Genomic DNA, 17,045 nt, shown 5'->3' on the forward strand with positions numbered 1-17,045 from the left:
AGTGCTTTGTAAGCTAATATTAATATTAAAGACAGAACCTGAACAAGAGACCTCTGGCTGAACCAGTTAGAGCTAGCCACCTGCTGCAGGCGGTTGGGGGGATGAGGGCAACAGAGAAGAAGAAGAAGAGCAGCACAGGACCAAAGCTAAACATGCATGTATGCGTTTACATGTTCACGTGTCATTGTGTTTCTCAGGTTGAAAAAGCGCCAGGAGGAGGGTCAGTCAGAGGCCGGGAACTATGACGCTAGCGGAGACGGGGATGGAGAGGCAGAAGCTGGAGCCACCGATGACGACGCCCTTGAGCCGGAACCAGAACCAGAACCTGAAGCCGATCCCGAGCAGGTGCCCGAGCCTGCCTCCAAACTGAGCATGTGCGGCTCGGTGTGTTCCTCCCCCGGCAGCTGCTAGCGCCACATCGCCTCACAGTGACGATGGCAGGTCTCTCTGGTAGCTGCGGTGTTTGTGCCATGCCGATAGATACCTTCTCACCTCTCTCTTATGTTGTATCTTGAAGTCGAGGAAACGCACAGCAGCAGCTCCCTAAATGGCTCCCACCATTTACCTTTTTTTTTTCTCCCCCTGTAGCATCTTTTCGGTAAGGCATGAATGAAGCGGAATCCCAGAGAGTCCCTGCCTATTGTACCTACCGCCCTAGAGTAAGCTCTAACTTCTATGCAATGTTACAGTATAGCATGACAAATAAGGTATCACTTACTAGGAGGTGTCGTTCCATAAGCAGAAAGCTACGCGAGCATGATGACATCCTGAGCAATAGCAGTTTATGGCTTTTTGAATGAAGTTAGCAGTTTTGGTGGAGGTGCCTGCCTTTATTTTTCCCTGTTCCAGATCTGATGGGGGGACGACTGAATTATTCAGCACATGAAGGCACTCGGTTTATGTTATTGCCTGTGTCTTCAGTTCACTCTCCCCCCCTCTTTCATGTGACTTGTGCCCTAATTTGGAGCAGTTTTTCTCCTGGAGCGCCTTCCTCTTGTTGCAGCACCTTCCTAAGATACATTTCCAGTAAGTGTTGATGGCTGTCTGCAGTCAGCCAAGACAGTGTGACTGGTTTCATGTTGTAAACCTGTTTAAAGTTGTGCCTGTCGATGATAATCAGTATTTGTTAATCATACTGTAGCCATGGATGCATTATAGGCCAGACTGATTTTCCTCTTTAAGTGTTAACTAGTTATTCTTTTTTTCCCCAAGCCTTTTTAGGATGATAAGGTACTGAAGTTAAAATCAGTACAGCAATCAGAATGAAAAGTTTTGCTTGTCACTGTGTCCTAAACGCTTACAAAGATATAGTATTTTAGCCCTGCACCAAGCTCTGACCCAAAGAGGGTTCTGAAACTCAGCTCGTTACCAACGTGCTGCTTTACAAATCTATAAGAAACCTCTGTTTGCTTTACTAGACTTCATCATCTTGTTAAGTGCTTGGTTAGGATAAAGATCATCTCCCTGTAGAGGCTGGTTTGGGGCTGTGCTTGAATGTGTAGCTGTGCCCCGTCAGTACGTTAAACTGTATAGATGAGCTAGTCTTTGATTGTCGTAGTGGGAGTGGCACATTTAGGGTGGTGCCGTTCATCTCAGTCTGAGAATATGTAGCAAAAGACCACCTTAAAACCTGAAGGCCTAACAAATTGAATAACCATGTAAATAGCATACAGTGTAGGTAATTAAACTCACCACAGTTTTATGTGGGACTGCGAACTCGACGTGTAAACTTAAGGAAGAGCCGTGTGAAGCTTCACACCACTTCATTCTGCTCTTCTTTCCAAGTGTGCAGGCACAACTTGTAGGCAATATATGCCAAAGCTTTTCTACCATTTGCAACCATTTCTAAGGAACTTTGAGTGTGTGAATGTATGTCTCCTTATCCCTCTATAACATAAAGTCAGTTATTTCTGCAAGTGAAGGCACTATAATTTATACAATCATAATGTGATGATGTACAAACTGTTTCAGGTAATGCATCTTGGGAAATACACCTGTTTGCTGTCTTAATGCAGCATTTCCACCAGTAAAGCTTTTTACCCCAGCAGCTTTGACCGGCCTTTGAGGGGTTGGAGCCACAGTGTTGCACTCTGTTAATTTTGTGCCATCACCCACTATAATGTTAATTATGAGGCGCAGACGGAGCAGTGTTGGCCCAAGTGCAAATCTGCACTCGTAATGGATGATGAGGAAAAAAGAAAAACAGGGAGTTTTCCCACTGCAAGAATGATCTCGCCTCCACAGTCTATAATTAGTGGACATAAGTGGATATCAGATTAACAGGTAAAACAGTATTAGTTATAATATTTGTGTCATTCTTTTTCCTTTTTGTTAATCTCTTTTTGGTTTGGGTTTTTGTGTGTGTGTGTTTGTAAGTTGTTTTTATATGTAGAAGAGCTAACGGCAACAGTTGGTTAATAGCTAGGCTTTAATTAACTTGATGGTTGCAGCTTTTGTATTGGGGGGGGGGGGGGCTGTGCTTGTGCCTGGCAGGGGGATGGATTAACTTAGGCCCAGCAGCTATCCAGGCTTCCCACTGGTGGGAACCCTGAACAAGGCTCTCATGTCAGTGTTTTAAGTGCTAGAGTCAGGTAGTGATTAGCCTAGTTTAACATAAAGACTAACCACAGGGCAAAACAGGAAACCCAGTTCACTCCAAATACAATTTAAATCACCTTATAAAACCTATAAAAGCTTCTAAATTAACATTTGTCTTGTGTGGATGATGTTTATAGAAATATTAATGTAATATTAATATACTCTGCTGGTTAAAACAGCTAGACGTAGTGAATGAGTGATCCTGAGAGGATGGAAAAAGTGTTCTTCAAGACGTAGTTACACCAGGAACTTGAGTGCTGACTGGTTTTACTGAATTTCGAGTTTGAAACATCACCTGGAGCACGTAAGAGAGCCAGATGGATCAATACAGGATGCTTTGGAGGGATTCCAGGGTGATGGTCATCTGACAAGAGTTGTGTTTTTGCTCACTGGATTGCACAAGCTTTTTTTTTTTTTTTTTTTACTTTTTTTGCTCTTTTAAAAGCTACAAATGAGAACTTGATGAACTTTGTATCAATGTTCTCACTCAGTTATAATGTGAGTGTTGCCTAGTAACAGATTGTCCTAAAGTAATAATGAAAAAAGCCGAGCTTGGATACATTTTTATTCAAGTAATAGTATAGTGTTACCAGTTGACATTTTTCAAATGAAAACTTGAATATATAACATGAAATACACAGCAAATGGAGCTGTATGTAGTCTCCTGTAAACACTGTAGTAGTGAATCAGGTGTACAGGTGTGTGGTCTCTCTGGGTTTATCTGACAGACTAAAGTCTGAGCTCAGGACAGAGTACACATTCCTTGCTATGAGGACAGTCATTTCACTATAGAGCTGCATGTGTAAGGGTTATAAAGTATTTACAAGTGGCAAACCAGTGTTCACAGTAACTCTGATACTGTGAACACTACCAAAAGAGGCAAAAGGTAGTATCAAAGTTGACTTATTTACATGTTTTTTCTCATCTGGCTCGCTAACATTAGACACTAGGAAATGGAGATGCATGAAATAGTAGGTAAACACAGGTGCTAAAATGCCATTAATGAAGGTTCTGTTCTTTTAACATAAAAAGCCTTAATTAATGTGATAAGTTACACCTGTGTTTATTTAGCATTTAATGTCAAAATGGCTGCTGTGAAACAGTCTGTAATAGCTAACTTTAAGCTAGCTTAAAGGTTGATATTTTTAAAACAGGCTGAGTGCCTGTTAAAGGATTTTTTTTCCAAATAAAATGCATCTATTATTAAGTGTGCCTGTTTAATGTTTAAACCTTTATTAAAGCTCAGCTGAGTATGAAATTGCTAAAATTATGTAACTTCTACTGTTAAGCTAGGCTAACTGCTTCCCAGCTATAGCTGCGTAGTTGATACTCAAACATGAGAGAGGTATAAATGTTTTGACCTTGTTCCCAGAAGGAAAGCAAGCAGGTGTATTTCCCAAAAGTAAGGCGTTTCTTTAAAACACTCTACATTATGATTAGGTTAAGAAGCTTTCTTGAAGAGACGTAAAGTGGTATCTTCCAAGTATGCCAAAACATATGAAGAATTGAATAGTCTTGAGCCCTGTGCTTTTATTTTGCATGTACCTTTACAGTATAAGCCTGTTTTTTTTTTTTGTTTTGTTTTGTTTTGTTTTGTTTTTTTGCCAAAGCCTGGAGCTTGAGCCCTACTGGCTAATTTGTGCATGCACAAGCTTTTGGTAATAGCGTACCTCCACGCTCACCTGATTACTGACACAGTCCAAAATCAGAATATAACCGGCCTGCGTGACTGTTTCTGGACAGTGAGTTTTGTGAACTTTAAGCTGTACAAATCGTATAATCCCAGTGTTACATGGACGGCATGATATTTTAGATGATATGCAGTACCTTTTTGACATCCCGTAGGTTGTCTTAACGCTTTGTTCCAAGTATACAGGCTCGTGCCCTCGTGGTGAGTGGAATGACATCAGCAGCTGTGTGTCTGTTGTGGATTAAGTGTTGCATTATTGTTTGTGCAGCAAATGATGAAGATTTGAAACTGGGACAAGTTTTCACTTCACCTCAATACAGAATTTTGCTGCATTAAAAAAACAAAACAAAAAAACCCTGAATGTCTCCATTTGTGGTTATTTTTCAGACTGTTGACAGAATCAGCACAGTCCTGAGGAGTCTGTGGAATAATGTGTTAATTATGTATATGGATAATATTTGATTTTAAAGGTTAATTTAAGTGTAGCTTTTTTGTTACACCACGCTAATCTGGACTTTTGTTCCTTGATGTCAGTGATCATTCCTACTTGGATCGTGCTTGCAAACCCTCCTGACATATTTCTTTATGTATTAATGTTCTGTGGTTTAAAACAAGCAATTGTGAGAGGGTTTGACCGGCGACAGCATCTCTCCTATTCAGCCGTTTTCTGACCGATGCTCGCGAGATTCTGTAGGTGTCCTAATTCTGTGGATACAGCTTGAAACTCAGTGCCCTGGTGAGAAAAGAAATCAAGAAGAAAAAAAATGTGATCCACGCCACTCATTTCCTCCCTTGTGGTCCTGTTTTGCATAATGTTCTTGTGCTGCAGGATTTTTACAGGGAATTGGTGAAAAGCGTTTTTGCTGTACCAACTGAAACTGCTCCGTGTGCTCAGAAAACATGCTGCTTTAACTGCTTTGATAAGGAAATAAATCTCCATCCAGTAATTTGGTGTTTGTGTGTCATTTTCCCTCAAATACAGCCTTCGAGGCAAAGCTTGTTTGCAGACAGTAGGGGGCACTGAAGAGCAGGGGTATGTGCTGAGTGAGCAGATGTGTCCAGAGTGAATTGATCTCTAAATAGCAGTGTAAACATGTGCTGTGCCGCTATTGACTGCAGGAAGAAGAATGTAGTACTGACTGGAATGGAGATGAGGCTGTCACAGGATTAGTAAGAGTACATAATGCAAAGAAGCTCGGCTTTGTGCAAACACTGCCTCATTTTTTAAGATACAAACTTTATATTAATATACAAAATAAAAGTCCAGGTTTAAGAGCCTTCTCAAGTCCATCCTCCACGGATGCCTGCTTACTTCAGGACTGCCTTCTCTGCTCCGGATCTTCAAGGATGTCCACAGCTGTCTTTCCTGCATTGTCCATCAGGTGGCGCCACTTTGGGGCCTCAATGGCATCCAGAAGAGCAGCCAGCTCAACCTCCAACTTTTCAACCGTGTCCTCCACTCGCTGCCGGAAGAGCAAGACGTGTGGTTGACAAATAAATAATACATTAACAAGTTGTAGTATGAATAATAGAATCATCACTAATGAATATTAAATCTATATGAATTAAACAGTTCCCCAAAAGTGCCGGTAAGGTCTGAGTAAGTCTGATGTTTGCCAGATGAGATGAATGTGGAGACCTGGAGTGGCTCACTAGTGTGCTGAAAAAATTATGAAATGCTTTTATATTTTAAAGGAAATGCTGAAGATTTTTTGGCAGCCTTAGGTGGAAAGAAAGCTGGCATGTAATTTTGACAAAACCAAGGAGGAAAAGAGTCCCAAACCTTGATGGTTTCAAACCACTGAGGGCTAAATGTGAGGTTAGTTTGGAAACTATACCTTCTCCACTACATCCAGGCGGTGGTGAAGATTTGTGTGGTCCTGACAGGCACTTGAACGCACCGCTCGAGGCCGCAGGTCAGGCTCAGGTCCTGAAAACAAATTGGATGTTCAAAACTTAAGCACACACTATAATCGTGCACTCAAGAAACTGCTCCAGTATTATGTGGAAAAGAGATAGCTCAACATTTTGGTAACAATGTTTCACATTCTTGCTACAGTACAGAAGAGAAGATCAATGCGTTTGTCATGCCACTCTGCAGGCAGCTGATAGCTGGACTGGAAACAGCACCAGCCACTGCTTCATAGATCACTAATCTATTATACACCATTCAGGTATAATCACCTGCCTAATATTGTGTTGGTCCACCTTTTGTTGCCAAAACATCCCTGACCTCTCGAGGTACGGACTCCACCAGACCCCTGAAGGTGTGCTGTGGTTATCTGCACCAAGATGTTAGCAACAGGTGCTTTAAGTCCTGTAAGTTGTGAGATGGGACCTCCATGGATCGGACTTTTTAGTCCATCACATCCCAAATATGCTCCATTGGATTTTGATCTGGGGAATCTGGAAGCCAAGTCAACATCTCAAATGTGTTTTTGTGCTCCTCAAACTATTCCTGAACCATTTTTGCTTTGTAGCAGGGAGCATTATCCTGCTGAAAGAGGCCACAACCATTAGGGAATAGTGTTTCCATGAAAGGGTGTAACATGCTTAGGTACGTGGTACAAGTCAACGTAGCATTCACATGGATGGCAGGACCCAAGCTTTCCCAGCAGAACATTGCCCAAAGCATCACACTGCCTCCTCTGGCTTGTCTTCTTCCAACAGCGCATCCTGAGCCAGGTGTTCTCCATGTAAGCGATGCACACGCACCCGGCCATGTAAAAGAAAACGTGATTCATCAGACCAGGCCAACTTCCATTGCTCCGTGGTCCAGTTCTGATGCTCATGTGCCCTTTGCTGGTGCTTTTGGGGGTAGACGGGTCAGTATGGACACCCTGCCTGGTCTGAAGCTATGCAGCATCATACAAAACAAACACTGATTCACTGTGTATTCTGACACCTTTCTATCAGAACCGCCATTAACTTTTTCAGCAATTTCAGCTACAGTAGCTCGTCTGTTGGATCGGACCACACGGGCCAGCCTTCGCTCCCCGTGTGCATCGATGAGCCTTGGCTGCCTGTGACCTTGTTGCTGGTTCGCCACTGTTCCTTCCTTGGACCACTTTTGATAGATACTGACCGCTGCAAACCGGGAACACCCCGCAAGAGCTGCAGTTTTGTTGATGCTCTGATCCAGTCATCTAAGCTGTCACAATTTGGACCTTGTCAAACTCGCTCACTCAAATCCTTAAACATGTCCATTTTTCCTGCTTCTGACACACCAACTTTGAGGACAAAATGTCCACTTGCTCCCTGATATATCCCACCCACTAACAGGTGCCATGATGAAGAGATACCCAGTGTTAAGTAGCTGAAACCCGTTGCAGGGTTTTTCCTGCATAAATGAATTATTGGTGAACCACATTATGAGATATGTAAATAGCCTGATGAGTCTTGATGGTTAATCATTCAGAAATAAAATGAAATGCAATTAAATCCAGTTCATCCATGCTTTATGTGGTAATAACCATACTTGGCTGGTGTGGTCAATAAACAATGTATTTCATATCATGTGGCCATGCATTGCTGAGATGTTGGTTTATTATCTTGTGGCCAGGACTTCATTATCACATTCTCGTGTACTTCTAAACTTGAGGCCAACGTAAAATCTTGTGGCCGTGCAATAATATTTTTTCCACGCACGTCACCAAAGAGACTCTGTGTTTGTTGGCATGAGTGGAAGACTGTGGCTAATCCCAGGACTGTGTCAAACTGTTTCATAAACCCAGAGAGACTGGAGGGAAATACGAGAAAGAATAAGAGTTCACGGTGAGGTGAATCAGTGTGAGGACAACACACACTCCCAAACTGGTAGCTAGCTTACTCACATAAAGCTACAAAGGCAGTGGTTTAAGGAGTTATGCTACTATAATGATCATGTGTGAACCCTACAAGAAGTACTGCTGATTTCTTGAAAAATTTGAATTTGAAGTGTTTTGTAGGTGTTGTTAATCATTCCTGTATTGTATAGAGAATATATACATATAAAGAGATGTATTTAAAATATAAATGAATTACTGTGAAGGCAGCAGTTTGAGGTGGATTTAGACTGATCGCCAATATGTGAATCCAGTTTGGTAAATTGTGTATTACATTTGGGATCTTAAATTATTGACCAAAGAAGGCAATACATGTACCGTGTCCCTTAAATGTCTCTTTTAAAATGACAGGTTAAACACGTGTTTGGCCATACCAACATTACAATATTCCACGTAAACATCAAACCCGAGGTTTACAGGCTTTATTTGTTTTTAAAACTGAACAGGTTTCTATATAGCTTGACCAGTAAGTTACATGTATGTATCTCTGTTAAGTGTTTGGAAACAACCAAGATCTTGTTTGATTCATCCGCTTGCTTCCAAATGAAACTGCCATTTTAGCGTGCTATATTTATGATTGATGTCGCTCTACTTAAATAGAATCTGCCCTGCTTGTATGACGTTAGCGTGCTGACGTTAGCATCCATGATGCTTTTGCTTTTAATTCACTTCAGCAGGCTGCAGAGGCCACATGCATTGTCCCAGCCATTTCCTTTCTCAGAGTTAAGTTTCCAATTATCTGTTTCTCTTTGAAGCCCGGGTATTTGTGGGGACGCCTGCGTTCACTTGCAGCGCTCTGCTTCTTTATTCTAACGCCTTCTCACTGGTGACAGGCCAAGCTCCCCTTGATAGTATTCTTTATAAGTAGGTGAATGTCTGAATGCTGGCCGCTGTGCTGTCGCTCTCATTTAAATGAAACACTTGGAGTGAATGTAGTGAATGTAGACAGCTAATGCTTGATATTAGCGGTCCCATGCACAGTTACTGAGAATCAGTGACCCTATGGCAGTGTTTGGCTGACTCTGACCCCCAACTAAGTGAAGTTAGGGGCTCATTCATTCAAAAAAAAAAGGGGGAAAGAACCTCTTAAAAGTCTCACTTTTCTTTTGTAGGTAACATGCAAAGAGTCGATAACTTCCAGTGAGCCAAGAACACACTGATGTATTTCCAACTGCATAAACACCCTTTGTTTAACAGGACTGCAACTTTGAACGTTTTGGGCTTTAAATGAGCAGGAATTTGTTTTCCCATCTCCTGCCTCTACATTGAACTGTCCTCTTTATTTTAGCATGAAAGGTTCAAATGGACCAGCAGCGGTCTGTAAACAGATAAGCAGAGATGCTGTGGCACCTGAGGAGCTGAAATAATAAATAATATATAAAAATAAGTAATAAAATTACATAGATGGGTGGGAAACTACTGATGCCTCAGTTCATACAGTGGCTGCATCAGCAGTCAGTCTGAAACGGAGTCTGTATCTCTTTCTGTACGTTGTGCTCTGCTGTTCAGCCGTGCCTGAGCATCAGACTGCCTTGATTTTATTACATGTCATGGAAACATTTTTACAAGCACCATCATGGCGTCCAGAGAGCGCCAAATTCAGTACATGCAGGAAACGGGCCAAGAAAGAGCGACGGATGATTGAAGGTACATTAAGTTCATCAGGCTTCCCAGTGAGTGGACTAAGCAGATGTCTGCCTCAGTGTGCGCCGCAGTGGGGGTTTTGTTGCACTCACGCTTGTGTATGAGTACTTGGCAATGCTTGCTGCTTTGATTTGACAGTGACAGATGAATTATGAAAAGTCTGCAAAAGACATGAAGTTTTCCTACGTTGGATCTGGACCAAAGAGCCAGATGTGAATTTATCAAAGTGGTGGTTGTTGCTGCTGCATCTCACAACAGCCACAATCTTTTGTTGTAGCTGAATGTGCTGCTGGTTCTAAAATCACAAACAACAGGAAAAAAATGGAGGGATTTGTCGAGGGGGGGGGGGCTTTTGAAATTCCTCCAAACCACAGCTGCGCTTGTGTGAGTGTGTGCACAGCACAGCCTGCTCTTTAGGAGTAAAACTTGCAACAGGGAGCCACATGCTGAAGTTTGTGATAAATGTGTCGCCCACCGAATCTGCCTTTAATCGCATCTGCAAAGGGGCGGATCAAAAATCGCAGCGTGGTTGATATTTTATAATATCAGCAGCTTGTGTTGCCAGACAGCAAGAAGGCATTTGTTCCTGTTTATGTTGGCGTGCGCTTTCAGGCCCGTTCACTGAAGACTTTGTTTTTCCTCTTGCAGGGCTGTTCCAAGAGGTTGGGAAAACACAAAATACACACACAAGCACCCACACCCACCACTTGGTGAACTTTACCTTCACTTCCAGCGCTTCACCCTCAAAAGGCCGCTGATTTCAATATATAAGAACATGCACACTCTTCACTATCTTCGGTGTGTTGATTGCAACCAACTGAAAAAAGAACTGGTAAATAATGTTTAAACTCCTTCTTAAATCTGCATGCTTACAATTAATGGCACCCTTTTTTTTTTGTAAAAGCTCGTCATTTTAAAGAGTTTAAAACCTGAAATGAACCAAAACTATCAGCAGAATGTGAAGACAGAACAGCTGTGATATTTGGATTAAAGTGAGAGCAACATTATCTTGTAGTAACTAGTTTTTTTGGTCATATTCACTCTTCAAGCCTGAGCGATTTTTACGATTTTTATGGACAGAATTTCTCGACACAGCCAAGCGGTGGAGGTTTTATGCTTTGTTGGCCTTGGGATCACCTAGTTGCTCTTTGGAGATGATGTAGTTCAGTCAATAGAAATTGGCTTCATCAGGCAGTGACCCTGGGCAGTTTGCAGACCCTTCAAGTCTGAAGCCATCTTTCTCAGTTGTAAAAGGGTGGAGTTGCTGACCCGGGTGGAGCAGTTTAAGCATCTCAGTGTCCTGTTCATGAATGAGGGGAGGATGAAGCAGGAGACTGCCTGATTGGACAGGCGCGGTATTGGCAGTGATGCCAATGCTGTACCAGTCTGTCGTGCTAAAGAGAGAGCTGAGCGTAGAAGCAAAGCTGTCAACTTACCAGTTGATCCATGTTTCGACCCTTAACTATGGTCACAAGCTAATTTCCTTTGGGATCAACAAGACTATCAAATGACAGAAAGAATGAAATTGTGGATACAAGAGGAAATGAGCTTCCTTTGGAGTGGCGGCACTCCTCCGTAGAGATTGGGGTTCAGAATAGTGTGGCCTCCTGGAAGCCTCCTAGGTGAGATGTTTTGGACATATCCAACTGGAAGGAAGCCCTGAGCCCTGAGGCAGACCCAGTACACACTGGAGAGATTACATCTCTTGGCTGGCTGGAACACTTCAGTGTCCCACCAGAAGAGCAGGAGGAAGTGAGTGGGAAGAGGGAGATCTAAGCACGCCTGCTGCCCTGTAGCAGTACAGTTTAGTTTTCCACACACTTGACATGTCAGCCACAAACAAACAAAAAAGCTAAAACTTGAACCATTTCCACTGTGTTAAGTTCAACAGAAAAGCCATCTGGTTTCTGTGTTTACGAGTGAACTGTCACTGCTTTTGTCTCTCGCTCTTTGACATTTCAGCTGTTCTCAGTACTTCCTGTTTGTTGCATTTACAGCTGCTTTTTTTTCCAAGAAAACCCAACACACGAGCCTGTAACTATTGTATGACTATATAATCTTTTTTATACTTACGGTGTGAAATAAAAATGAAGCGTTTCAGATTAAATCAACTGGTGTGTGTGTTTTTGTGTGTGTGTGTGTGTGTGTGTGTGTGTGTGTGTGTGTGTGTGTGTGTGTGTGTTCATTCTGTTCTCTTCCTGCAGTTGGCCATTCTTGTGGTATGAAGTCAGTGTAATTCACACTTTGAGGCTGTCACACACAGATCTGGCTCAGAGGGATTGGCCCACATTTTTTGAATTTCCATTAGATTTCAGTGACACTGGAATACGGAGCTTAAAAACACTGACTGGAAGCGGGAAGATGAACACGATACATGAAGTGAAATACTGGCAACGTAGTAGCTCGAGTGTAGCCAGAGCTGCAGTTAAATCAGTAACAGATGTGCTGGCAAAATCCCGAACACACTCAAACATGCATGATGTCAGTTTGGCTTTGTGTGAACACACACACACACACACACATTTGTGAAATCTCCAAAATCTATTGTAAAATGCAACAAACACATAGTGTATGTAACAGGATCAACTTAATTGGATGCTCCACTAAGCTGATCCATAAATCTGTTTGAGTAAATCAACACTGATCTGAGCTCTGTGTCCTCTGGTCCTGTCTGACCTGTGACCCCCCCGCTACAGGCCACACCTATTCCCATCACTTACCTGCCGCAGCATAGCCAATCAGGAGGAGGAGGAGTCCAATCGAGGAGCCCGAGGTGCAGCTCATGATGAAGGCAGAAACCTGGCGGACAGCTGGTGATGAAGAGTGAAGAGTGTGAGAGAAAAGAAACAAAGAAGTGAGAGTCCCGAGATCTGCTTTAATACGAAACCAGGCTGAAAAGCCAAAGAGTTCTGCTCCTGTAAAACTCCTTCCCTCTCTGCCCTGCGTTCACTCTTTTGCTCTCTAATCCTTCCCTCTCTGACTTGGTTGTGCTCACTTTCCTAATGAAAACATTAGAAGCAGGACAAAAAGTTCAGATTCTGGGAAGGGGCGGGGGGAGAGATGTTCTGGGGAGGGGACTCATTTCTCAGTTCAGCTGCACACCGGCAGATTTTTAAATACAGCTTTATTCATTAGATGCTCAAAGTTTTGTGTTACTGGCACTAAATTTAAAAATGGTGGTTTCTTGCTTTTGTTTATTTGGATTATTACTCACCGGGCACTTTATTAGGTACACCTTTTCAACTGTTTGTCAGCAGATCACATGGCAGCAACTCATTTAGGCACGGTCAGGATGACCTGCTGAAGTTTAACCCAGGCACCAGAGAGGGGAAGAAAGGTGATTTAAGTGACTTTGAACATGGCATGATTGTTGGTGCCTGACAGGCTGGTCTGAGAGCTTCAGTATCTGCTGATCTACTGAGATTTTCTCCACAACCATCTCAAGGGTTTACAGAACAGTATGTGAAAGAGAAAATATGCAGTGAGTGGCACTTCTCTGGGTGAAACCGTCTTATTGATGTCAGAGGAGAATGACCATAGACTGAATCATCAAAAAACTCCAAGGCGCTCTGTTTTTAAACAAAATTTGGTCAGGATTGTTCATGGTCATGTTTAACCCCCCCCCCCCCCCCCCCCCCAAAAAAAAAAACTCTGTGTTTCAGCATCCAAACATTCAGCCTTCAGCAACTGGAAAATCTGCACAAGCCTAGTTGTAGCAGCAAACCTTCTACACCCAGCCTCCACAGGGAGCACCTTGGTGCTCCAGTTGTGTTGTTCTGCCTGGACTGTTATTTCAGCATACAATACTTTAAGCTTATCGTTCATATGCCTCACCAACTGCAGCTAGTAAGGATGTGTCTCAGAGTTGCTGGAGTTTGGCAAAGAGCAAATATAGAATCGTCTCGTGCCCGCTAATGTAGGTTTTGGGGTGTAGGAAGAACATCGTAGCTGGCTCCAATTATAAAGATGAGTCTGCTTCCTTCCATTTCCCAGAGATCCCTCTAGGTGAGCTTGTGATATTCCAGATTTTCCAAGTTGGTCCACTGACCCTGCTTGGACTGTGAGGCTTTCTTCCTCCACGTGGTGCCAAACCTGCTCAATTACATGCCTATGCATGCCTGACAACATCGGGGCTCCTAATGAGACGGCGGATGGTATTCTGGACGATCTCCTCCCAGATCTGGACCAGTGCATCACTGAGCTCCTGGACAGTCTGAGGTGCAACCTCACAGCATCGGACAGACCAAAATATAATGGAATCCAGTTTCCTCCCAGTGGTCAGTCTGAGCGCAGCCCACTTTTCAGTGAGGCTGGAGACAGGTAATTCCAGGGCACCCCTTCCAGCTGATACTGCTAAAGCAACCAGTCCAAGCCATTTCTTCACATAAGAACTGACTCCCTTTTTCCTACCTTGTAGCTCATTAGGGGCCCACATTAAATGGGGGAGCAGTCCATACTGCAGACACCACAGTTTCAGCTCAAATGGCCTCCACAGTCACCAGATCTCAATCCAGTAGAGCGCCACTGGGATGTGGTGGAATGGGATATCCATATCACGGATGTGCAGCAACTGTGTCATGTCAATATGGACCAAAATCTATGAGGAATGAATCTACGCTGCAGAGAATTAAGGTACCAGCAAGGTGTGCCTCATAAAGTGACCAGTGAGTCTTTGTCATGAAGGGGCTTTCCTGTTTCTAGAATAAGATTTCAAGGTTTTATTTATAACTTAAGCCAGCGCTATATTACACCGACTTACATCAGTACCCTGCAGTGCATCAAATATTGCTTATTTCTGTCCAAACACAAGGTGAGATTGATGTAGATAATTTCCTATTAATTTTGGTTTCATTATTTAAACTGTTTTGATAAAATCAAAGGAGGACCTGAGGCTGAGAAAATCCACAGGGAGGTTATTTCTGTTCAACAGGAAGACGAAGAAATCAAAATCAATTCAGCAGCAGACAATGCCCTTTATAATCACATTGATTGGTTCCTGTTATTCCCAGTAAACTGACTTCTCATGCTCTCTCTCGCTCGATGACTCACACACACAAACAGCAAAGACTGTTACGTATTATCTAACCTTATTAAGCCGGACTGCAGCCTTCCTGCTCTGCGCTCATTTCTTTGGCCGCTTAAGCAGATCTGCAGGTTAAGAAGCAGAAAACAAAATTGGCAGAAAGTGAGCAAAGGGATCAGTGGAGAGAAAGAGAGTCAGCAGACGTTCATGTCTGTTAGCTGATTCAAACCAGAGATATAGACCAAAAATACATAATTGTGTATCTATATAAGCTCATACATCAAAAGGAAAAAAAGGAGAATAAAAACTGAAAGGGACACAAGTAAAAGAACAATAACTTCATACTGTCAGGCTGAACTTGATATGCCAAAAATCACACACAGACTTTTAAATGCTACATATTCGGAAGTTTGAACACATTTTGTAATATTTCAGAAAAGCACAATGACGGTTTCTCTCCCATTGCTATTTCATGGATTTAGAAAACATTTCCATAACATGTGAAATATGCCATCGAAATCCACACAGAAACACATATTACAGTCACCATTATGTTGAATGTATACACGCATATGGTGTATGCAACATCAGGATTTTAAGAGAAATGTAAATTGTTTATAGGAGCAAATGATTTGTTCTGATAATTCTATTAAAAAAAGTGAATGAAAAAGATACACAAAAATGCACCTGTTTATTTTTATCTGTCCGGTATTAAGACAAATTGTCACAGGTCATTGCCACTGGAGTTTCTTCTTTCTTTTACAATCTGCAGGTTAATATCAAATACAAATATGTGTCAAAGTTCATCCTGTGACCACTTCAGCTAATACCTGTTTTCATCCGGCAGACACAATGTAAAGACCAGAGCGTCTGAGGGAACTCACAACCAAAGGATCACAGCCGGCGTCATGCTGAGCCACAGTGTGACAGACTGCTGGAAGCGAGGTCACCTTCTCAGTGTCTATTTCTGTCCTGCTGTCCATACGTCTCTTTGTTTTGTTCATTGCAATGCCTGCCAGTAGTTATGATGACCAGATGTCGCCACAATCATGGAGAGATTAAAGGGCTCCTCAGCGGTGGTCGTTTTATCCACTCCACCTCATTATTGCTCCTTGTTGCCAATATGTGACCTCAGCTTTCTGGCGTAGATGGTGTTTTTGCCACTTTTTAAGAAGCTAAATCTAATCTGAGTGAGGTGTGTGGTGGTGTGAAGTCTGCTTTAAATACAAGTCAATAATTGTCCTCTGATCTCCCTGAACTGTTCTAATCCTATTGCAGGTTTGCTGTGTTTAAAATTATAAACCTTTTGGCATATTCTCACAATTCAGGTTTAGTTACTTTTTACACTAGAACCGGGTCCTCAAGCTTTTTCAGGAATGGTGCTCCTGGAGTGTAAAAAAAAAATAAAATAAAATCAGAGTACTTTCTTCTAACTGTTGTTTGAAGCAAATCCAAAAATATAGCAAAACCTTTAGAGAACCCAGGGCACCCTCTTTCCTTAAAGATTAATGACATTTTTCTGCACCATTTTAGCTCTTTCACTTCATTTGCAGTAAGAACAATATCCCTGAAATGAATGAGTTGAGAGTTGAAGTTCATAAACCCTAACACCAAATTTCTACATGCAAACATGTCCTTACTGCAGTCAGTTTGGAGAAACATGAGATGTCTTGATCTGGAGTTTGTTCAGTCATTGTGGGTGAAAACAACAACAACAACAACAACAACAAAAACAGGGAAGATGAAGGTCCAAAAATCAAATAAACTGTTCTGGGGCTGACCTGGAGGCTGACAGCAGTGTCGGAGGTACCTACCAGAGGTCGAGGAGGAGGCCAGCAGAGGACGCAGTGAAGACTCTCCGGTGGCCGGACTGGAGCCCAGAATTGGTGGGTGAGTCTCTTTTGAGTCTTGGCTGATGGCTGTTCTGAAGTTGGCCTGGAGGCCAGCGATGGAGACGGAGCTCCTCCAGTGATTTGGCTGGACACTGGTGTTGATAGAGGTGATGGGGCACCTCAGGAGCTTGGGAAGCAGCTGGGATCAGTGGAGGTTGAGGGGCCACCTCAGGCAGTTTCTGAGGAAATCCTGCCGTTGAACATTCTGGGTGCAGGGACAGGTTGGCCACCCTCACCCTTTGGAGCAGGCATAGGTGTGGGGAAAGGCTGGTGCTCGGCATCAGCTGACCCAGGCAGAGAAGCAGATGTAAACCTAGCAGTTCTCATTCTTTGCACGGGTCTGGTCCTGGCATCGGTCACTCTCAGAGCATGCC

At 42.8% G+C, this 17,045-nt stretch overlaps 2 protein-coding genes across 2 annotated transcripts in view; one reads left to right on the forward strand and one right to left on the reverse strand.

Annotated features, from left to right (window-relative positions):
- Positions 1–4,038, forward strand: part of stk32c (serine/threonine kinase 32C) — an 89,549-nt gene extending 85,511 nt beyond the window's left edge. Inside the window, exon 12 of the mRNA XM_030748094.1 lies at positions 198–4,038. Coding sequence (XP_030603954.1) covers positions 198–411 — 214 coding nt within the window. The 3' untranslated portion in view covers positions 412–4,038. The remainder of the gene's footprint in view (positions 1–197) is intronic.
- A 123-nt stretch (positions 4,039–4,161) lies between these two features.
- Positions 4,162–12,744, reverse strand: LOC115793213 (placenta-specific protein 9). Its single transcript, XM_030748095.1, has 4 exons — positions 12,477–12,744; positions 6,127–6,218; positions 5,601–5,751; positions 4,162–5,021 (listed from the first exon to the last, which is right to left on the reverse strand). Exons 1-3 carry the CDS (start codon positions 12,538–12,540, stop codon positions 5,602–5,604), a joined length of 306 nt encoding a protein of 101 aa, XP_030603955.1. The 5' UTR covers positions 12,541–12,744; the 3' UTR covers positions 4,162–5,021; position 5,601.
- Between the last annotated feature and the right edge of the window lie 4,301 nt (positions 12,745–17,045).

The sequence above is a fragment of the Archocentrus centrarchus genome, chromosome 15 (genome assembly GCF_007364275.1).
Source record: "Archocentrus centrarchus isolate MPI-CPG fArcCen1 chromosome 15, fArcCen1, whole genome shotgun sequence".
Taxonomy (NCBI): domain Eukaryota; kingdom Metazoa; phylum Chordata; class Actinopteri; order Cichliformes; family Cichlidae; genus Archocentrus; species Archocentrus centrarchus.